The sequence below is a fragment of the Lactuca serriola genome, chromosome 8, assembly GCF_051521515.1.
Source record: "Lactuca serriola cultivar US96UC23 chromosome 8, Lser_US96UC23_V15, whole genome shotgun sequence".
NCBI lineage: Eukaryota > Viridiplantae > Streptophyta > Magnoliopsida > Asterales > Asteraceae > Lactuca > Lactuca serriola.
In genome coordinates this window covers 98046730-98071969 of record NC_136415.1, presented here as the reverse complement: position 1 = coordinate 98071969, position 25240 = coordinate 98046730, and the positions used below count along the sequence as shown (strand labels likewise).

Here is a 25240-nt window from a genome sequence, read left to right as displayed (position 1 = left end):
ATACAGTAGTTCTACGTAATATATAAAAAATTTTACTTTACATTTATAACAATTTGAACCTACCATTGCCCTTGCTTCCTTTCAATGTATCTATATTGTTTTTTGTTCCATGGATGCTTTGCAAATGAAATTATAGAATTCCATTTTTTTATCTTATTTTTTTGGAAAATAACTAAAGGGTTATATGCAAGAAATAGCATCATACTTCTGTTATAATTTTTGATTTTTCAAAGTTCATTAGTTTTAATACGTTTTTCTTTTTGGTTCAGCTTCAGAGATCCTATCCGGGAAGGTGCTGATGATAATGAGGTGAGACAAATTATTGGGACTGCAATAAGTTTTATCATCTCTTATGCACAACTTTTTTTTCCATTTATTTGTAAATTTTTGTGATGCCATGTACAAATGATACATATTCAGGTGAAGAGAAAGAAAGGGTCTCCTACTGGAATGTTTGACATCACAAATATACCAAACACACCAATGATACATATTGGTGGTTAGCTTTCCTTTTTTACCCTCCAATAGGTTTCTTATTCAACCAAGAAATATCTTTTAAGATGTATGAAACTTATGGTTAAAAGTCTTAATGAAAAGATTGGATACTTATTTTTTCAAGTTCTAAATTATGGTTTCAAAGATTGAACTTTAAAGTGCTTTCGTAAACATCCACTTCACATACAAAATCAAACACACATGGATCATAAGCACATGGAGTGTAGAAGATAGTAGTGAAACCATCCGTAAGTATCCAACTCTTCCTTAGGTTGATTATAATTCGTCTTTATATGATATTAGTAGCTAATTTGACAACAACTGCCTATAGATGCAGAAAATCGACTTCAAGACCAACTATGAGACCGCTAAACTAATGAAGACCATGCACGACATGCAAAAGAAATACGACCAGGTAGTCGGTGCGTCGCCATTGTCCTCCAATGGAGCCTACTTGAAACAGGTAGCTTAATGAAGGTTAGTCTTATTTACTTGAATTTGGTAAATTGGTGCATATAGTCACAGTCAATCAGGTAAGCTTAATTTCTACACTTGATTGGTAGATTTTAACATGAAAGTCGAATTAAATGTTTATTTTTGCTATTGGAATCAGGGTGTTAGGGCATTGCATGACATTGTTGTTGGAATTGTAGCTTATGATGGTTTCCTTTTATTATCATGACAAACGGTGGAATTCCAAGGGTAATTGGGGGATTTCTTATCAAAATGGAAATTTTTTTTGGATAGGGAATTGGAAAAAGGTAAGGTTCGCAAGGTTAATTGAGGAATTCTCATTTTCTGATGTTGGTATTCAATATCAACTTGAGATATGTTTGTTTTGGATGTTATACTTTTCCTACATATGCACATATGGGATAAGCCAGCAGTACAACACCTTTTTGCCTAGCTTTCAAATGACGTGTTTTTATCTGATGATGTTTTTTTATGTTCTTATGAAGGAAGAGGGTTCTTGGATATAGTTGCAACCATGTGCTAACCTAATTTAATTGATAAACTATAATCAAATGTAGTATTTAGATTTTAATTTTACTATGTTGTGTTATATCCCTTTTGTTCTAGACCAAATTGCATTTATGATATGTAAATTGATTTAACTCCTCTAGATTTTTAAAGTACTCTAGAGTTTTGTTGTTGCATATATATATATATATATATATATATATATATATATATATATATATATATATATATATAGATGTATATATATCTTATTTATTAATTTTTGTTGGCATTTGTCAGATACAAGTTTTCTTGAATTTTTTCTGAAGCAATCGAGATGAGAAGCAGAGATACTTCTAAAAGAGAATCTAGGGTCACACGATCCAGACCATGCATTCATTGAAAAATTCCTCAACTACAAAGACCTCCTCCTTTCATACGTTCTTGAAATTGCCTTCCAGAAAACAACCAGGGATGTCAATTCCGGAAACGATGGATTCTGGGATTCCGAGGTTAGCTGCAGCGATGGTGGTAAGGTGGCGGTAGATGGCAGCAGCAAGGCAGGAGGAGGAAGAGGGGGGGGGGGGAAGAAGGGGAAGAAAAGGAAGAAGGTTAGTCCAGCAGTTTTAGGTTTTAACGTGGTGAGTAATAGGATTATGATGGGGGAGATTGAGACAATTGAGGAATAGATGAGATGAGATGAGATGAGAGATGGAGACTGAAACAGTTTAAGGTTTGTTTACTTTTATTATGGTAATGTAGTTTGTAAAAAAAAGAAACACGGTGCCAAAGGCGCAGCTAATTCCCTCTAGTTACTATAATATAATAACAATTCAATTTGAAAAACTATTTTAAGTTTTACAAAATCAATTTAATTAAATTTCAATTTATTTTAACAATCTATAAATTAAAAAAAAACAATTTTCTCTTATAGATTGAAGATATTTGATTCACCTCTATTTTGTAGATATCTACAGTTTGGTCCGCAGAGTGTAGACCTTTTATCTTTTAAAAAAATAGACAACACCTAAATTTCCATATACACGGGTGTGGGTGTGTTTCAAATTTAAATGCGTTTATGTATGTGTAGTTTGGGTTATGAGTCAAATGAGGAAGAATAAGATGGGGGTAAAGGAGTCCGCAGAGTGTAGACCTTTTATCTTTTAAAAAAATAGACAACACCTAAATTTCCATATACACGGGTGTGGGTGTGTTTCAAATTTAAATGCGTTTATGTATGTGTAGTTTGGGTTATGAGTCAAATGAGGAATAATAAGATGGGGGTAAAGGAGGTTGGGTGTTACTTTTTCTTGTCTAATGCATTATATATATATATATATATATATATATATATATATATATATATATATATATATATATATATATATATATATATATCATACATACTTATAAAGCTAGTATTTTTTCTTGAATCTCATGCATTTGAAACCCCCATTCTTTTTTCCTTTCACCACATTCATTTGAAACTCCCATGACTTTTCAATTTCTTTATAATAATAATTATAATTTGGTAATTAGGTTAAATAAATATTAAATCTAAAGTATATTCATATATAAACTAAATTTCAATATTAAAATAATATCTGTAATTCTACTTATAAAATTATGTTTTTTAACTTTTAACATATTATACTTAATTTATTAGTTTTAATATATTGTTGGATGTAAACCATTATCATTTTAAATGTATAATTTTTGAACAATTTGTATAAAATACTTAAATTATTAATTAAAATATAACATTATAGGCTCAACTTAAATATAAATTTTATTTAACTTAAACTACCCAAAGATTATTTTATAAATAGTTAAAAGTGATAAATTGTAGTGTCTTTCTAATAATGATTGTAAGTTGGTTAATAAGATTAAATAAATATCAAACCTAAAGTGTAATCATAAATAGACTAAATTTCCATTTTAAAATAATATATTTACTTCTATTTATAAAGTTATGTTTTTAAATTTTAACATATTATAATTAATTTATTAGATTTAAAATGTTGTTGCATGTAAACCATTATCAGTTTAAAGCTACAATTTTTGAACAGTTTGGACAAAATACTTAAATTGTTAATTTAAATATAACATTACAGTGTCAACTTAAATATAAATTTCAGTTCCACTAAAAAAACCAAATAATATTTTGTAAATAGTTAAAAGTGATAAATTATAGTGATAAATGCAAAAACTAAATTGTAATATCAGTTTAACTAAAATATTTCCTAAATATATTTATATAATTGTTAAATTTTTTGAAATAAGTAGCTTAAAATAACTTATAATAAAAATAGTTAAAAATAACTCTATATAAATGATTATATTGTTACCTTTAAAATCAAAAAATAATGTTTGATGTTTTAAATAATTATAATGATAGAAATTAAAACATTAAGCAAATAAATTTTAAAAAATTAGTTAAAAATAACAACTATAAATAATATTAAACCATATATAATATTTAATTTTATTGATTTGTAACTCGCAAGTAGAAATCATTCAAACGATTGAGATTATGACGTTATAATTGATTTATATATTATCATATAATTCAAAATAATCAACATATTATATCAAATTAATATACGAATTATTATATCAAATTTAACAACAACGTTAGTGTTATATTTTAAAAAATATATATATTCATAAAGACTTCAACTATATAGGTGTTTCTGCGCATTACAATGTCAACTCAAATATAAATTTCAGTTCTATTTAAAAAACTAAAGAATATTTTGTAAATAGTTAAAAGTGATAAATTGTAGTGATAAAAGCAAAAACTAAATTGTAATTTCAATTTAAATAAAATATTTCTTAAATATATTTTTATAATCGTTAAAAGTTTCCAAATAAATAACTTAAAATAAGTTACAATAACAATAGTTAAAAACAACTCTATATAAATTATTATATTGTTAGCTTTAAAATAAAAAAACAATGTTTGATGTTTTAAATAATATTATAATGATATAAATTAAAACATTAAGCAAATAAATTTAAATAAATTAATTAACAATAAAAACAACTATAAATAACATCAAATCATATATTATATTTAATTTTATTTATGTGTAACTCGCGGGTAGAAGTCATTCAAACGATTGAGATTATGAAGTTATAATAAATGTATATATTATCATATAATTCAAAATAATCAATATATTATATCAATTTAGTATATACAAATTATTATATCAAATTTAACAACAACGTTATTGTTATATTTAAAAAATCATATATTTGTAAAGACTTTAACTATATATGTGTTTCTGCGCAACGCGCGGGCATTCACCTAATATATATATATATATATATATATATATATATATATATATATATATATATATATATATATATATATATATATATATGGGCTAGGTTATTTTGTTTTTTACATTTATTGTGTGCTAGAATACATCAATAGAAATTTAGTAAATTAAATAACTATAGATATTAAATGATTTCCATAATTATATGTATATTAAATGATATTCATAATTATAATTCTCTTTTTATGGAAATAATTAAATCCGTCGTTAATGCCAACAATAACATTCTTTAAGAATGAAGTTGCATCTAGGTTTTTATATATGAGTTCGTACTTTGTTTCAAGACTCAATCACTTAAAATACAATAAAGTTGTATGGAATACGAAGAACGAGAGTGTATTCTACTAAAATACACTCTCATTCTGCTGCAATACACTCTCATTCTTCTAGATAAAGAAAGTTATTGTTGACATGAATAACGAATTTAATTAGTTTCCATAAAAATGAGTTATAAGTATGGATAACACTTAATATACATATAATTAATACTAAATTCCTATTGGTGTATTCTAGCACACAATAGATGTGAAAAACATTTGAACCTACCTCATATATATATATATATATATATATATATATATATATATATACATACATACTAGTTTATAACCCGTGGGAACCACGGTTACAAAATTAATTAAGCTTTTTTAGTGAAAATTCAAAGTTGTTAATCAATTATTTTAAATAAATTATTAATTAGGAGATTTTTTAGTTATATAAAACTATAATTATTGATTTTAAATAAATATGTGAAATTATATCACTTTATAATTTGTATTAATTTTATTTTAATGCTATTAATTTAATGTAGATAGAGTGGAAAATTTAAAATTTAAAATAATAATCAATAGGTTGACATGTAGCAAGTATTAATTAGGATACATAATATGGTGACACATGGCAAAAGAAGAATAAAACATGCATTAATTAAGAAATTTAATAAGATGACACATGTCAAAAGGAGAATAAAACTATTCTTTTATTAGAATAGGAAGATATATACATATATATATATATATATATATATATATATATATATATATATATAATGTTTAAACAAATAGAAAAACTCATGGCAAGTATTAATTAGGATATATAATTTTTTTTAAATAAACTCATGTAATACATGAGTTTTACACCTAGCATATATATATATATATATATATATATATATATATATATATATATATATATATATATATATATATATATATATATATATATATGCTAGGTGTAAAACTCATGTATTACATGAGTTTATTTAAAAAAATATATATATAAAATTATAAACATTTGAGAAGTTGAATTTATAAGAAAATTAGAAAAATATTGAATTATTAAAATTAAAGTGTTTTTTCTCTTTTAAATTTAAACAAATAATTTAGATAAATAAACAAACAAAACTAATGGGCTTTTATTTATAAAATTTTAAATTAGAAGGAAAGTCAATTAATGAAATTGAAATGACTTTATTATTATATTTATTGCAATTAATACATTTAATAAAAATGAAACAACCACAAAATGCCACGTGGAAAATTTTAATTGAAAATATTCCACAAAATGACATGTGGCCAAATTAATGAGAGTGTGACAAATGACAAAAAGTTCTTTATTTATTAGGGATAACTAGGTGTAAAACCCATGTACTACATGGGTTAATTAAAAAAATTAAATATAAATGTTTAAATACTTAAGAACTTTAGATTTATAAGAAAATAATAAAAATAATGAATTATTAGAATTGATTTTTATCTTTTAAATATAAATAAATAAACAAAATTAACGAGGTTTAGTTTGGAAATTTTGAAATAAGAAAGTAAATTCATTAATGAAATTGATATTCATTTATTACTACATTTATTGTAATTATTATATTAAAGTATTATGTGGAATTTATTAAAATAGAAAAACCCATAAAACGACATGTGGAAAAAAAATTAATTCAAAATAACCACAAAATGACATTTGTCAAATTGAATGAGAGTGTGACATATGGCAAAAAAACCTTCTTTTATTAGAGTAGAATAAGATATATATATATATATATATATATATATATATATATATATATATATATATATATATATATATATATATATATATATATATATATATATATATATTGTTATAGATTGAAGATATTTGGTTCACCTTTTATTCTGTAGATATCTACAGTTTAGTCCGCACACTGCAGACCTTTTATCTTTTAAAATACAAACAACACCTAAATTTCCATATATACGGGTGTGGGTGTGTTTCAAATTTAAATGTGTTTATGTATGTGTAGTTTGAGTTATGAGTCAAATGAAGAAGAAAAAGTTCGGGATAAAGGAGGTTGGGTGTTACCTTTTCTTGTCTGATGCATTTAATATATATATATGGATCCGTTTCTTTTTAATATCTATTAAATATTATAAAAATATAAAAAATTCTGACAAATAAGAAAGAAAATAGTCTTTTAATTTTTGACAGAGACCAAAAATGCAAGCGAACTTGCTGAAAAAGACCATTCATCCGGTTTTTTTAAAAGTCAGAATGTATTTCCGTAAAGAATACAAACTGCATGTACCATTTTTGTATTTTGGTCTAACATTAATATTAAAATAAAAGATAAATGTTTAAACAAATAGAAAAAAACACAAATTAAAAAAACTTATTAGCCATTTCAACTTGAACAGAGATTAAATCTAAACAAAACTAGCTAAAAATGATTAGTTCTATAAATTTTAAATTATTTAATCTTGATTGTTTAAAAAACACAACCAATAAGGGTATTTTAAAGTTTTTTATTTTTTATTCTAAAATTAATAAATAGGTTATGTTGTAGTTGTTCAATCCATGAACATTTAAACAAAAACAACACATAGATAAGGAAAGAAAATTAACAAAAGGAAGAAAAATGTTCATTCCATTCCATGATGCAAAACAAACATTAGAATGGACCATTCTATTCTTTCACGACTTACGATACATTTTAGTGTAAACATTCACAGTTACAGAGTCAGAAAAATTCTTCAACAGGAAGAAAAATAAATTAAATGTACAAATGCTATAACCAAAATTGTGACATACCAAAAGATGTAATTAACATTAAGACAAAACTGTAAATTTGGTCCTTGTGGTCTGCAAAAACCTTTGGATGGGGTCCAAAAAGTTTTTGGCTTGCACCGAAGGTCCAAAATCAAAGTTTTTCATTGTTTTTGGTCCAAAAAAACTTGAAAAGTCGATTTTACCCTTTTTAATTTCTTTTTTCTATTTTCTTTATTGTTTTTGGTATTTAAATAATTAAAAAAAATAAAAAATAAAATCTTACTCAACACACACTCTCTCTCACACACTTTCTCTCTCTCTCTCACACACACACACACACTCTCTCTCTCTCTCTCCCCCTAACCTAACCCAGGTTTATTCTTATTTATCTTCCACAAATTCATCATCACCGTAGCCGTCTGAGGACGGCGGATCCTTCTCGTCGATCGATGGCTTTAGGTGAAATGGGTTCGCCGGAGGTAGCAACTCTAGTGATTTTCTGAATGAAGAAATTACCTCGGTATCAAAATCCGATGCCACCGATGTGTCGTTTGAATCGAAAAGGGAATTCGAATCTGAGGAGTTATTCTCTGGTATTGGTAGACATAGTGGTTTGCCGGAGATTTCAGTTTGTCGATCTTGTTCTGGGAATTCTGTTGTAGATTCACCGAAGGATGTAAAGGAATTGGGATTCTGTTGCCGCCTTCAATGTTTGCTCCGGGGAAACACACACTTCGGTGGTGGGTTTAGGCCAGGGAACAAAGAAGGAATGGAGGATGAAAGGGGGAAAGGCAGCAACGATCGCAACAGTCTTCATGGGGGAGTTCAGTGACTATAATCGACGCGTAAAAGGGTGGAGCAACAAGGGGCTGTTGCCTCGAAGTCTCGCCGGAATTGGCCATCACCCCTGACAGTTGATGACAGGAAACGAAGGAGAAGACTGGTGAAGTAGAAGAGGCAGCTGCCTCCTGTTCACTCACTCGAAAACAACCTCTCACTGGGGTTGTTCTTCGTCTTGATTGCAACAACAAAATTGAACAAAAAGAATGGTGTTTGGAGCTGGTTTATCTCATCAAAGCTTTGAGTGTGAAGAAGGCGAAATGGGTTCGAGATTTGGGTTCTTATTTTGGTTTGCAATTTCGATTTTCATCAGAACAATGGTGGTTTCAAGGTTTGATTGGGGGGGGGGGGGGGGGGGGGGAAACGATCGTCAAAGGTGGGTGTTGGAGAGAGAGAGAGAGAGAGAGAGAGAGAGGAGAGAGAGAGAGAGAGAGAGAGAGAGAGAGTGAGAGAGAGTGTGTGTTGAGTAAGATTTTATTTTTTATTTTTTTTAATTATTTAAATACCAAAAACAATAAAGAAAATAGAAAAAAGAAATTAAAAAGGGTAAAATCGACTTTTCAAGTTTTTTTGGACCAAAAACAATGAAAAACTTTGATTTTGGACCTTCGGTGCAAGCCAAAAACTTTTTGGACCCCATCCAAAGGTTTTTGCAAACCACAAGGACCAAATTTACAGTTTTGTCTAACATTAACCAAATCTATTTCTTACTTTCATTTATTTTGAGTGTTTTCAAAATTAGCAAGAAGGATGAAAAGAATAAAGGATGTATCTAGTTATCTATTTGGAAGTCAAAATGACTACAATACACTACAATATAGGTGAAATTTTGAGTGTTTGTTTCAAAAGATTGATGATTTGTAGAAATAGAGAGTTAGCATTCTTATCAAAAAGATGATGTTTTATTTGTAGAGCATGTGTGATCAGATGATGAATAAATAAGTAAATAGCCAAACCAACTAATGATGAAGATGAGAAATAGGGGCTATAGCGGAATTACAGTAAATAACAGCTCAATATTGTTCTTATTGTTGAAGCACAATCGTGTTTTTGCAACATCTTAGTACTCAATTACCTTGATCGTGAAACAATGCCATGGTGTTTTGGAGAACCATGATAATAAGTTTTGACTGAGGAAAATGCATTTTCCTGATGTAGAAGATCTAGTCGTTAAGGAACCAACCTTGTCAACATCAAAGTAAGCTATAAGACCTTGATATGGAGATGAGAAAAGTTGTAAGTCATAGTCTATGGTGCCACGAATGTATCAAAGTATCCTCTATAGAGACATGAAATGATACTCCCGAGAGTCATGCATATAAACGCAAATCTACTGCACCACATATATGATATTAGGTAAAGGGATTTAAGGTACTCGACAACACATATAATGGTGCGATATAGAGTAGGGTCCTCACTGACTGGCCGAAAAGTATAGGTGCTTATAGGGGGTGGTGATGTAAGGGTAACATATGCATCTAAACACAAGTGCAAAATATGAAGGTTGTTGGAGAAGATTGTGATGCGGAGTATCGTTTTAGAGGTCTGGATGGAAGTATGTTTCCACATGAAAGAATGAGAAGAAAGAAAAGCCGTCGAGAGAGAATAAAAAAGGTCGATCTCAAAAGAAAGAGTTGAATTTCAAAGAAATGAGATTACTACTTTGATACCATATAAACAAAATAATTTCCATGGTCCATCTCTTTCTCATTAATGCAACAATGCACCCGAGATATACAAGGCACAAGCATGGCCGAATGGGCCTAAGAGCCTAATACAAATGTCAAATAATACAATAAGCTTAATACAAATAGTACCAAATACACATAATAATACACTAGGAAATATTACATGAAAACAATTTGTAAATAATGCCACTAAAAATTAATAAAACCCACGCGATAACGATAAGTTATCTTCACACAAAAAAAAAGTCTAAAATATCTTATAAATTCATTAAATAATTCGAGTGAATATTCTATCATCATTATCTACATATACTACTATAAAATTGTATTAACAAATATCTTTGGCGTACATACCAACCAATCATTAAATACGCTGAATTTAACTTGATATACATGTACATGATTGCATTCTAAAAAAGTTTCTTCTTGATTTTTTATTAATTAATTTATGCAACATTGCAGAGTAATTGGTCCGTTACAAAAATAGCCAACATCATTCAATACTCAATACTCTGGATTTTTGTTTTAATTTTCGTTAAATTCTCGAAAATAATAACTTGTAACCCTACACGGGAAAAACAAAAACCAAGGGTGGCTTCAAAATCTATTTGATTACAGATTTTTTTTTTTTTTTTTTGAATTATTGTCTAATAGTAATAGAAATATCGTACATAAAAGCTTTCAAGCTAAATCAAAATCACTAATCATGGCAAAGATGGAAGGATCTTCCCTGAGCATGTACCAAATCCAACATTGTAACCGTTTCCCTGCATAACATTTTAATAATTCACATGAAACAATTCTTGACACAAATCCATGAAAATTATATTACTAATATTTATTTATTTTTAATTGATTTTAATTATACCATGCAGATGCCACTGATAATAACTTCATCTCCATCTTCCAAAAATTTACGGCTTGTTTTACCAACAGACAACTCTTTTGTTCCATTCCATGTTAACTCCAGCAAGCATCCATAAGACTCAGCTTCCTGTAAAAATTATTTTCAATGATGATGAGGAGGGGCATTTATGTCTTTTGCACCAAAGAGAGTGTAAAACATTTTATAATTACAAGTGTAGAACAGAAAACAACTTACAGGTCCACTAATTGTTCCGGTTCCGAGGAGATCTCCAGGTCTCAAATTACAACCATTTACAGTATGGTGTGCGAGTTGTTGAGTAAGTGTCCAGTACCTAAAAAAAATAAAAAATAAAAATTGATTTTTAAGTCAAAGAACTTCATTTTTAAGTCAAATGTCCATTTTCTTACAAGTGGTTGAAATTGCTCCTTGTGACAGTGAATGATTTTTCTTCTCCTGCTGGTTTAATCCGAACCTTGAAGCAGTAGACAAGTTAGATTTGTACAAAAAGAGTAGTACAAAGAATTTGCTTGAATTTATAATTAAAGCGTTAAAATTTAAAACCACACCTCCAAAGAAATATCGTAGTTTTTGGATATCTTTTCTGCAAGATATGGCAAAGGTGGAGGGATTTGAGTAGGAGCATCACAAGCAAATGGTTCTAGAGCATCTAGAGTCACAATCCATGGTGATATTGTAGTCCCTGGAAGACACCACGCCACTAGTCAAAACACAATTCTACTAGCACATGACATGACATGACAGGTTGTACTATGTTTGGCATGCATTCGATTGGGACTCTGACTCATGTCAATAAGACAAAAATTGAAATTTTTTGTCCCATCCAAAAAGGTGGAACAAGGCGGGACGCAGACTCGCTCTTGATCTCTCGTATATGCAAAAGACGTAAATGCCCTCTTCATCCTCATCATTGAAAATCACTCTCGAAAGCTTGTGTAGTATGGTTCAATGTAGTTCAATCCAGTCTAGTCTTGTCCCGTTACACGGGACAAGACTGAACAGAATGGGACTAACCCTAACCAGGACTGGACAAGCTTTCTAGGGCTATTTTCAATGATGAGGATGAGAAGGGCATTCGCGTCTTTTTACCTAGACGAGAGATCAAGAGCGAGTTTGTGTACCGCCTTGTTCCACCTTTTTCGATGGGACGAAAAATTTCAACTTTTGTCTTATTGACATGAATCACAGTCTCAGTCCAATGCATGCCAAATATAGTATAACATGTTTTGTCATGTCATGTCCTATACTGCTTAATAAACAGGTCTTGAAAATTGAAAATGCAGGAAATGTATCTTTCCAAGAGATAAAAATCCCAAACTCTTACCAAAACTTTTCCCAAGAAAAGGACCAAGAGGTACATACTCCCACGCCTGAATATCTCTAGCTGTGAAGGCCATTTTATAATTAATATCAACAGACAACAAAATCTTGTAATAATATATGCAATAAAGTAAGGTGAGTAAAAAAGCAGACATACCACTCCAGTCATTCATCAGCACCACTCCAAAAATATGATCTGCAGCCTCATTAACATCTATAAGCTTTCCTAGTTCATTTCCAGGTCCAACTACAGCAGCCTTTAAACAATGTAAAAAAAATAAGGTGAAGGAATATTATTTCTATATTTAAATCCCAAATAGCTTGTGTACAACAAAAACTCACCATTTCCAGCTCAAAATCCAACTTTCTTGAAGGTCCAAAGTATGGTGGAGAATTGCCACTTGGGTGACCTTGACCTCTGATGGAAAAAACAAATAAGTATAAGATTATTTATACGTAACACAAAAACATCCAACACCATTTAGTTATATAAATTTATGTTACCTTGGTCTAATAATATCAGTTCCAGATATAACAATAGATGATGCTCTTCCATGATAAGCAATGGGAAGATGGAACCTGAAAACCCATAGATTTCAAGGGTAAGTATGTAAATTCATAGAAAGAATGATTCTTTAATTTGTACATATAAAAATCTTGAAATTTCATACCAGTTGGGATTGACTGGGTTTTCTGGCCCTCTAAATATCAACCCACAATTCTTAGCATGATGTTTTGATGAAAAGAAGTCTGTGTAGTCCCCTATAGCAATAGGAAGAAGCATTTCCACCTCATCCTGGAGCATTATCTGTTAAATAAGTTCTAATTCAACTAAAAAAGTTGTACAGAAGAAGATATCTCTTACCATAGGCAAAAGTGCCATCTGTTTCAAACTTGCATTGTTTTGTAAAGCAGGTTCATCAGCTACATGAGGAAATGACAAAAACTATTTAGGTAAATACTTTAAACTGAATCTTATATGCAAGTTGTTAAAAAATTAGATTAATGACATCGCACATGACAATAGTTTTTGCAGTGTAGCACGAGCTTCCTTCCATGCTGGTCTTCCCAGTTCCAGAAACTTGTTAAGATTTGACTGCATTTGCAACATTTGAAGAAGATGTTAAGAATATTCTTCATAATAATAGTATAATACACTCTCAAATTTACAGTTTAACGGATATTGAACAAGTATATTTGAATCCATTAACCAATACAATTTAACCCAAAAACATTAATCCAAGCACAGATCAGAATCAGATCATATTTATTTGTTAGGATTAATCATTTAAAAAGGAACTGCTGCTTCAATCATGTACTTTCAAAGAGTTCTACTTCGTATACTTATTCTTTGATTGTTTCGTTACTCGCCTAAAAGCCAAAGTTAACCTTAATCCAGTACGCAAATGGAAATAGAATACTCCATCCCACAATAACTTCACTACTCAAACTAAAGCTTCATTTTAATTGATTCTGTTAACAATTTCTAAGCTGAAATCCTCCAATCTGATATTAGAAACCTATTATTTCGAATCTAATAGCATGTAAACTAGGAGCAGTCCATGGAATTTGATCACACGGTTGTACTTCAGTAAAAGTAGATGGATCCAACACGTCAACATCGGGAAACTAATATGAATATGTGGCTGAAAAGTAGTACACTGGTGTGGCAACTAAAAGGTTGGTAAGTAATAAATTCGAAATGTAAAATTAAATGAACTACAAAACAAAAACCTGATGGAAACAATCGGAATTGCACAGTAATGGACCATCAAACAATCCGGCAGATTGAATTGCTGAGAGATCGAGAACGTAATCTCCGATTGCAATTCCAGGCCTTGGAGTAGTGGTATCAACCCCACCATGTTTGAAGATACCGTAGGGAAGGTTATGTATCGAGAAGTGTGAGTCGTGTTTAACTTCAACAAAAGACTTTAACGCCATAGTTGATCGGACGGAAGAGAGCTTCGCCGGCGATAGGAGTTCCGATGAGAACAGAGCAACACAGAAGCACGAGAGTTGCTAAGAGAAGAGTGAGCTTTAATGGAAAAGAGTTCCCCACGTTACGCTCTCCTTTCTTTGGTGTGACCGCACATATTTACTCGTGTACAAAAACAAAGACGCAACCTAACGTGTACATTTATGAATGACCGAAAACAAAGAAAACGATTCCCTTTTTATTACCCTAATAAATCCATAAAATGGATACTTACAATTTTCGAATTAGTTAACACAAAAAGATATCAACAACAAAAAAGTTCAAGAGTAGATAAATAAAAGTGCGGGATATATACAGTAAAGTCCCAATATTTTCATCGATTTGACAAGAAAGTCCTAAACTTTATTTTTTTTTACAGTAAAGTCCAAATTACCGGCAGTTTTTGACACTTTTACCCTTTTTCCCCGGTTAGCCGGTAATTAGGACTTTTTTGTCAACCAAATAAAGTTTAGGACTTTCTTGTCAAATCATCAATTAGGACTTTACTGTAAAAAAAAAAAAAAACTTTAGGACTTTTTTGTCAAATCATTCAAAATATTGGGACTTTAGTGAATATATAATTTTTTTTGTTAGAAATTTAATGGTATGATACTCTTTAAGCATAAGAGTTATTGAAACATTCTCTAATCAGCTAGATCCTATTGAAATCCTTTACGTTTGCTTCTTGTTAAATCGTTTTTTTAATCTCAACAAACCGAAATTGAAAAAAATTGAGATAATCAAGAAAGAAAGAAAGAACCAGGGTTGTGTTGGCTTTTTGCAGTCTCAAAAATGGAGAAATAAGAAACCGAAAAAAACGAAATTGCCCTTCTTTCCCTTCTCCACATTCACACCCTTTTGACTAGGCATGTGTTGTTTGTGTTTGTATAAAGCTAGGGTAATTTTGTTTTTTTAGGTTTCTAATTTCTCCATTTTTGAGACTACAAAAAGCCAACACAACCCTGATTCTTTCTTTCTTTCTTGATTATCTCAATTTTTTTCAATGTCGGTTTGTTGAGATTAAAAAAGCGATTTAACAAGAAGCAAACGTAAAGGATTTCAATAGGATCTAGCTGATTAGAGAATGTTTCAATAACTCTTATGCTTAAAGAGTATCATACCATTAAATTTCTAACAAAAAAAATTATATATTCACTAAAGTCCTAATATTTTGAACGATTTGACAAAAAAGTCCTAAGGTTTATTTTTTTGACAGTAAAGTCCTAATTGACAATTTGACAAGAAAGTCCTAAACTTTATTTTGTTGACAAAAAAGTCCTAATTACCGGCTAACCGGGAAAAAGGGTAAAAGTGTCAAAAATTGCCGGTAATTTGGACTTTACTGTCAAAAAAATAAAATTTAGGACTTTCGTGTCAAATCGATGAAAATATTGGGACTTTACTGTATATATCCCTAAAAGTGCTAATCACAAAATTGAACAAAATGAAGAGTTGTAATAAAATAATTAATATTTGGAACTTTTTTTGGGAAAGTAATTCAATTAGTGAATCGATCTTACAAAAAGTGATATCAAGAAACACTCTTTCTTGTGAAACTAATTCAACTACTGAATCAATTGTAAGGTGATATGAAGAAACGGTCTTTCTAAATTCTAAGGATATCAATGAATCTAATATTATTTGGGTTAAGGACATTTTAATGGTAGCTTGTTGATTTTTTTTTTATATATTTCAATATTTTTTAATAGTTTTTTTACCATTCATGGACATTTCAACCTTTTAATTTTAAATTGTATTTCAAATCCGTATAAAATTGTATTTCAAATCCGTGTTTCGTCTCATCGGGTTTATGGTTAGTAATACTCATTGGGTCAGTGTTTTAAAAACCGGTTTGAACCGGCCGGTCGAACCGGTTGGACCGGGAACCGAAAAAAAGAGCGGTTCAACTATCTCCGGTTTTACACCAATTTCTGAACCCGATTGAACCAGCTGGTTTTTACTGGCCGAACCGGTCAAAATAAACCGGTTAAACCAAATAAAAATACATGGAAAAAATATTTTTAATAATAAAGGTGGATTTTTTCATATTTATTTAGATTTCTCTAAATAAAAACATATTGTAAATATTATGATGTTTTTTGATTCATTTATATTCATTTAAAATTATATTTTGTTTCGGTATTATACTTTATTTTCCTTTGGACGTATGTGAATTGATATAAAACTTATAATTATGTGTTGTTTTAATGTATTTATATTGATCTACAACTTATTTTTATGTCTATTTTTAATGTTTGAACTTGTAGACGTCAAACTCATGACATATATATGTATGTATGTGAAGACAAATAAGAAAAAAAAAATGAAATTATAGAAACCGGTTGACCCGGCGGTCGAACCGGTTGAACCGGAAACCGGTCTCATACCGGTTCAACTAAAAAACCGGTTTTTAAAAACATTAGTTATACCTGCGGGTAACGGGTATCCCCTGCTTATAACATTAATAAGTGAAAGTTTTATCGTTGTATTTTTTATTACCTAAAAGTTAATCACAATCGCATCCAAACAATGATTTGAATTTTGTATAGTTATAATTTCAAACAACATCATCAAGTTTAATCTCCAACAAATGTTACATATATGTAATTATCACAATTAAAATTAATGATATTAGAATTTTGTGATTAACTAAGATCATAATATAAATATTAAAATAATATAAATAATTTTCATTCTAAATAATACATAACAAACTTTCTACTTATAAAATCACATATAACATTATAGTATAAATTGCAAATCATATTTAATAATAAGAAAGGTATAAGTAATATAAAAATATAAATGATTTTAGATTTTTAGTGCAACAAAAACAATCCTTTTTTCCCTCAATATGAAGCCGTTTGAACATACAACAAGAAAAAGCAAAGTCACAACTTTAAGTGTTATATAATATCCATTATTAAACCGTGGAAGTTAACTTTTAAGATAACTAACTTTTAGCTTTGAAGAACAGTGTATTTGTACATGTCATATGGAAAAACTTCATGTGTCGCACATATGCGACCATTTACAAAGGTGACATGCAATTCATGTGTAGCCCGTCTTTGATGCAATTGGCATGCATCTTTCATGTCATTTTCCTAAGAATCTTTTATGTTTCCATATTACAAAAGTCAAATATTCCAATCATATAATATATGTTGAATGTTAAGGTGCAACTAGCTTTTTTTGAATTTTTATGAGCACATGTGGATCATTAGTAAAGAGAGAAAATATGTCGATAGATGTTCTAATAAACAGTTTGCATACTGAGAATGAAAACGACGATTTTCCAATAGTGAAGGTCGTTCGACGTTACTTCTAAGGCGATGCAAAATGGTTGTTTCCGGTAGTATTGACGTGCGTGACATATTCTTAGTTTTTGACATTTTGAGATTTGTTTTTTCTACTTTTTCTTTTTTGCCTTTTTATAAAAGATTATGATTAAAATTAGTATATTTGTACATTCTTTCTTAAATTAGAAGAGTCTTAAATATGTTCATGATACGAAAAAGTCTCGTGGGGATTAGGATTTGTTAGGATTCGATTTTTAAAAGTTGGTTACCAACTTTATGAGATTGTTTTGGATTAAAAGGCTTTAAACATTTTCACATTACGTATGTTTTCCTTTTAATTTTCACCGTCGCCATTAGTATCTTTGTAATGACCCAAAAATCAAAGATAAAAATTTCATTTTTATTATAGTTAAAACACAGATATCATTTAAATACAAGCACTCCAAAAACAGTGCTAATTAAAAAAAAAATTATTAGAATTCATCCCAAAATCACATATTGCGAAAACACGGGTGTCTGCACTGCGATCAAGTTGGGCCCTTCCTTTCCAAACCAGTGATACCTGAAACCATAAACAAAACTGTAAGCACGAAGTTTAGTGAGTTCCCCAGAGCATACCCCACATAATCCACATAATCACATAAATCATATCAATCACATAAGTCATGCATATAAACATATAAGGATGTCGTGGGCTCCCCCCAGGGCTTACTCCAGGATGTCGTGGGCTCCCCCCAAGGTCTTACACCTATGTGTCATGGGCTCCCCCCATGGTCTTTTGTGACATCCCCAATTTCACGGTCAGAAAAAACCGATTTGTTTATGCTTTGTTTTATAAATCAGAGTAATCGTTTAAAGAAAACGGTTGTGGAATTTGTTCCCAAAACAAAATATGATAAAAATTTATCAAAACATTTCTTTAAAGAAACGTATTTTCATTATATAACAAAATCTCGGGATGTCAAGTTCAATACAGACCAAAAGCATAAACATAACTATTTGACCTTACAGCAGTTATTTACAACTATTGGTCTATTATCCAAAATCTCTCGTCAAGTCCACCAACTTATACTCTTGTGTCATTACCTGTAATACAAAGAAAACTGAGAGGGTCAGGCTTGGGAGTCTGGTGAGCATATAGGGTTTTCAACCCACAATGTTATATATATATATATATATATATATATATATATATATATATATATATATATATATATATATAATTTCACTATATACAAGCAACTCTTATCCCACCCCATCGATCCTTACAACAACACGATCTAAACTCTCGTATCTAAAATTTTCCTCTTTACCTGATCCCTACTCACGGATCTAAAACTAACCTTTTCACCTGATCCTTACTCACGGATCTAAAACTACCTTATCCATACTCACGGATCTAAAACTAACCTCCTGATCTGATCCATACTCTCGGATCAATAATTGTACCCAATCCATACTCCCGAAATAGGGACAATTAACTATACCTTAATCCTGATCTGATCCATACTCTCGGCTCAATAACTGTGCCCAATCCATACTCCCGGACTAGGGACAATTAACTTAGTCTTAATCCATACTCCTGGACTAATAACAAGTTTTATCTCTTTACTTGATCCATACTCCCGGATCTAAAACTAACATCTTAGTCTAATCCATACCCACGGATCTAAAACTAGCCTCTTGATCTGATCCCTACTCACGGATCTAAACTAATCTCTTGATCTGATTCATACTCACGGATCTCATCTACCCATGTCCTACCCAACATATTTGTAGTTACAAAATACATATACAATTTAACTCATTAAAACTTATATAGTTCATGCATTCCACCAACATCTCAAATAAACAACAATATATAAACACATAGCATGTATTTCATAGCAAATACTTAATATTTATGTGTTAGAAGAAAGTGACCACACACTCACTTGATCAGAAGATGATCGGAAAGCACTACAGCTTGCAGAAGTAGTATTCTTCGGTAGATCTGGAAGATCTTCACAAAAACTGGGCTCCTCGCGGGCAGAGCTTTGGCTCGGAAACTCTTTTCTTCATGGGATCTTCGGGCTTTGGGACTCGCTTCGGGTCTCGGGATGATACCGGGGCTTCGGGGGGAGGGGGGAATAGGGCTTAGAGAGAGTATCGGGAGTGAAAGAGTAAGAGATGAGCAACCAAACTCGGCTGCCCCTTGAATTCTATTTATAGGGTGAATTTTTTGCACTCACGTCGTAAGCATAGTAGGTCACTGCGTTCGTCACTCGTCCACTTGCTCTGGAGGCTCCAGAAGGCGTCAGAAGTCAGTTCACGTCGTGAACCCTGACAGTTTTGGGGTTTCGCGCCCGAACTTCAGAAATTCATAACTTTCGCATACGAACTTCGTTTTCGATGTTCTTTATATCGACGCGAAGGTGAGATTATGCTCTACAACTCTCGTTTAGACTCTATTGGCTAATTTTGACTTTAATTTTAATATATTATTAATATATTATTTTTATTAGGCCGGGATAGGAAAACTTCATTCGAAATTCATAACTCCTTCATCTGAACTCTGTTTTCGTCTGTCTTTTTATCGATGGACTACTATTGATGAGATCTTCAATTCTCATTTAGAAAGTTTTGGCTAAATATCACTCGACCTCAATCTCGAGTTTCGGGTTGCATACTGCTAATGCTGAAACTTTAAAAAATCATAACTTCCTCATACGAAGTTAGATTTAGACGTTCTTTTTATGCACGCTTTTGGTTTAACGTATTCTACGACTTTCATTTAGATCGCTAAGGCCAAATATCGCTCTAACGTAAATTCACTATTTACGTCGCGCTTTGTCGTGTCGGTTCTGTCGCGAAACTTCGACAGGTCATAACTTCTTCGTTATAACTCGGATTTTGCCGTTCTTTATATGTACGGAATCCTTGTAACATATATTACAACTTAATTAAGATTACTCCTTCTAAATAATCTTCCATTAAAAAGTCATTTTTGATGCTTATCGTCTCTAAATTGACTAGCTCGGATCTATGGGCGTTACAATTATCTCCCCCTTAGGATGATTACGTCCCTGAATCATCAACGAAATAGGACTTGTATAATGATTACATACGTTATCTCTTCATCCTAGGTAATAACTGTACGTTTTATGTTTCCTCAAAATAGTATCTAACTCTTGGACTTCTCGATAGCAGGTAGTGCTCAATTCTGCATCTGCTTTTCGTACTATGTTGTACTTTCAATCGTAACCTTTGTGTTACAAAATAAATCCTTATTGAGGACTCCTTATTCTTCTTAGGATAAGTACTTTCCTTTATCTATTGTAACAGACCGATGGGTCGTGTTCTAATGACCTCTCATCGTATGATGCAACGCTTAGACTCAAGTCTCTTAGAGTCAAATTCCAGAATGGAATATACCTTCCTTCACATTCTAATGTGATATAATCACCTTTTAGCATGTAGCATTTCTAGCTACAACTTCTTTAACAACGAGCGCAATACTATCGATCGCATTAATTTCAACCTTCTGACTTAAATCAGATGTTACATCGAACTTGGTCCTCTGGACCATGTAACAAACTCATCGTAGTCAAAATCAAATTGGACATGACCACTAGGGTCGGAATAACAACCATATTACTAGTCATTACCAAAACAGTGGTAATGACATACCAGAATAAAACGGAATCAATTATTAGCTTCCTGGTAACCTTGTGACTTTCCCCGATCCAAGTGTGAGTCTTGTGCTTCCAGTAGTATTTGCATCTACTACCTTTCACACCTACTCATACTCGTCCCAAGTATTGTCTCGCAGTCGACCAAGTCACCATACAAGAAAATCATACAATCATTCAACACACCAAATAACAAAACTAGGGTTTATATAACATTCTTGAAACTATTACACAAAAGTTCAAGTTCACCCTATACTATGCCTCTAATAGGCTACACCATAGGTTACAATTCACACTGCTACTTCATAACTTGATCTCTGGATATAAAATCCTCATCCTTGATTCCTCGCGTTGTCATCTGCTTCATCAAGGATCATTTGAAATGCTCTTGCCTTTGGCTTTGGCAGCACATTTGGCTTTGTAATCTCTTCCCTTCCTGGGCAGTTTTGTTTAAAGTGTCCTTCTTCACCACACTTAAAGAAGGCTTCTCTTTTGTTTGTGCATTCGCTGGCATAATGACCAGTCTTCCCGCATTTGAAGCAGGTCATTTCTTTAGTGCATCTCCCAATGTGCTTCCTCTTGCACTTATCACACCATTGTGCTTCTTCTTCGAACTTTTCCGAACCAGACTTCGAAAATTTTCTATTCTCATCGGACCTTGAGGATCCTTCAAACTTTCTTTTCTCGCCAACTTCAACTTTGTTGGCGGTTCTTCCCTTAATCATATCTTCAACAGACTTGGCAGCCCAGATAGCTGCCTCCAGAGTAAGTGCCTGACGTACTGGCACCGCATACTCCCATGGGAGTCCCTTTGCATACCGGTCAACTTTAGTCAGCTCGTCGGGTACGATGCGCAAGGCAAACTCCATCTTGTCTGGGAAGGCATTAGTGTATTCATCAACTGACATGCTGCCTTTTGTTAATGTCAGAAACTTCTTCTCCAACTCTAGCAGATTTTGGGCCGAGCAAAACTTGCACTTGAATTGCCCCAAGAACTCTGCCCAAGTCAGTTGCAGTGGCTCATTAGGGCTTAGGGTATTCCCTAGAGTGTTCCACCAATGAACAACACCACCTCTGAACTAACGTACTGCGAACGTGGTCTGCAACTTGCCTCTGCAACCACACGTCATGAATGCTAGCTCCATTTCTGAGATCCAATCCATCACTCCGATCGGATCCTCTTTCCCAGTGAAGGTCGATGGTTTGCAAGTCAAAAAGTCTTTGTACTTGCATCCAACTCCATCAATTCCTCCCTCTTTTTTTTGTTGTGGGTTGGCTTGACCAACAGTCCCACTGAAGTTACCTCCTTCTGAATGCCCTTCATTCAACTCGGGCTGTTCAATCGACATTGAAAGTTCTTCACGATTCTGCCGAAACAGACGTCTAGTTTCATCCATTTGATGATCCAACATCGTTTAAATCATCAATTGTACACCAACCATTGTTATTGGCTCAGGTGTTGCTGCTACAGCAAGTACTCGCTCAACCACAGGTGGTTGATTCCTGTCTTCGTTCACATTTCCAACTCCACTTCTAGTTCTTACCATTTTTATCTACACACCGAATTAGGTGAATTTAGATCCTCATTCACGGTAGATATTTAAATCATCCTTATCACTCCAAAATGTTTACATGCTAGTTCTAATATCGTAGTCATACACTTAGAAACCTAAACGCATAAGGTTTCCAGATCCGGTCGGCAACAGACCATAGATCCAAACAAATAATAGCATCAATTTAGCTATCACACAAAACATTTAGCACATAAAAGCATTTTAGGCATCATTCCTAAAATAAACTAGTGCTTGTGTCAATTTAGGTGTACTACCTAACATATTTTAGACACACTCCTCGCAATCATTACTTACCATTCTAAGTTTAAGTCTAGAAATTTCCTACAAATTCCTAGTTCGCTTAAACTAATGCTCTGATACCAACTGTGACATCCCCAATTTCACGGCCAGAAAAGACCGATTTGTTTATGTTTTGTTTTATAAATCAGAGTAATCGTTTAAAGAAAACGGTTGCGGAATTTGTTCCCAAAACAAAATATGATAAGAATTTATCAAAGCATTTCTTTAAAGAAACGTATTTTCATTATATAACAAAATCTCGGGATGTCATATTCAATACAGACCAAAAGCATAAACAGAACTATTTGACCTTACAACAGTTATTTACAACTACTGGTCTATTATCCAAAATCTCTCGTCAAGTCCACCAACTTATATTCTTATGTCATTACCTGTAATACAAAGAAAACTAAGCGGGTCAGGCTTGGGAGCCTGATGAGCATATAGGGTTTTCAACCCACAATGTTATATCATATATATATATATATATATATATATATATATATATATATATATATATATATATGTAATTTCACTATATACAAGCAAATCTTATCCCACCCCATCGATCCTCACAACAACACGATCTAAACTCTCGTATCTAAAATTTTCCTCTTTACCTGATCCCTACTCACGGATCTAAAACTAACATTTTCACCTGATCCTTACTCACGGATCTAAAACTACCTGATCCATACTCCCGGATCAATAATTGTACCCAATCCATACTCTCGAAATAGGGACAATTAACTATACCTTAATCCTGATCTTAATTCATACTCCCGGATCAATAACTAGCCTCTTGATCTGATCCCTACTCACGGATCTAAACTTATCTCTTGATCTGATCCATACTCACGGATCTCATCTACCCATGTCCTACCCAACATATTTGTAGTTCCAAAATACATATACAGTTTAACTCATTAAAACCTATATAGTTCATGCATTCCACCAACATCTCAAATAAACAATAATATATAAACACATAGCATGTATTTCATAGCAAATACTTAATATTTATGTGTTAGAAGAAAGTGACCACACACTCACTTGATCAGAAGATGATCGGAAAGCACTACGGCTTGCAGAAGTAGTATTCTTCGGTAGATCTGTAAGATCTTCACAAAAACGGGGCTCCTCGCGGGCAGAGCTTCGGCTCGGAAACTCTTTTCTTCATGGGATCTTCGGGCTTTGGGACTTGCTTCGGGTCTCGGGATGATACCGGGGCTTCAGGGGGGAGGGGGGGTTAAAATTGGGCTTAGAGAGAGTATCGGGAGTGGGAGGGTAAGAGATGAGCAACCAAACTCGGCTGCCCCTTGAATTCTATTTATAGGGTGAATTTTCTGCACTCACGTCGTGAGTTTTAAGTGTTCACGTCGTGAGCATAGTAGGTCAGTGCGTTCGTCACTCGTCCACTTGCTCTGGAGGCTCCAGAAGGCGTCAGAAGTCAGTTCACGTCGTGAACCCTGACAGTTTTGGGGTTTCGCACCCGAACTTTAGAAATTCATAACTTTCGCATACGAACTCCGTTTTCGACGTTCTTTATATCGACGCGAAGGTGAGATTATGCTATACAACTCTCGTTTAGACTCCATTGGCTAATTTTGACTTCAATTTTAATATATTATTAATATATTATTTTTATTAGGCCGGGATAGGAAAACTTCATTCGAAATTCATAACTCCTTCATCTGAACTCCGTTTTCGTCTGTCTTTTTATCAATGGACTACTATTGACGAGATCTTCAATTCTCATTTAGAAAGTTTTGGCTAAATATCACTCGAACTCAATCTCGAGTTTCGGGCTGCATACTGTTAATGCTGAAACTTTAAAAAATCATAACTTCCTCATACGAAGTCAGAT

General features: G+C 32.0%; 1 protein-coding gene across 1 annotated transcript; it reads right to left on the bottom strand.

Moving 5' to 3' along the window:
* Nucleotides 1-10774: 10774 nt before the first annotated feature.
* Nucleotides 10775-14690, bottom strand: LOC145068631 (fumarylacetoacetase). The gene is made up of 13 exons (XM_079015623.1): nucleotides 14307-14690; nucleotides 13590-13668; nucleotides 13438-13496; nucleotides 13244-13368; nucleotides 13077-13151; nucleotides 12915-12990; nucleotides 12730-12829; nucleotides 12577-12636; nucleotides 11801-11934; nucleotides 11642-11706; nucleotides 11469-11565; nucleotides 11235-11360; nucleotides 10775-11133 (listed from the first exon to the last, which is right to left on the bottom strand). The coding sequence occupies exons 1-13, from the start codon at nucleotides 14514-14516 to the stop codon at nucleotides 11071-11073; spliced, it is 1269 nt and encodes a 422-aa protein (XP_078871749.1). The 5' UTR covers nucleotides 14517-14690; the 3' UTR covers nucleotides 10775-11070.
* Nucleotides 14691-25240: the final 10550 nt, after the last annotated feature.

Excerpts from the sequence above, each read along its gene's own strand:
- LOC145068631 (XM_079015623.1), bottom strand. The coding sequence starts at position 14,516 with ATGGCGTTAAAGTCTTTTGTTGAAGTTAAACACGACTCACACTTCTCG. Across the intron at positions 11,935-12,576 it reads TTTTCTTGGGAAAAGTTTTG|GGACTACAATATCACCATGG; the intron begins GTAAGAGTTTGG and ends GGTGTCTTCCAG. Across the intron at positions 11,361-11,468 it reads CCGGAACAATTAGTGGACCT|GAAGCTGAGTCTTATGGATG; the intron begins GTAAGTTGTTTT and ends TAATTTTTACAG.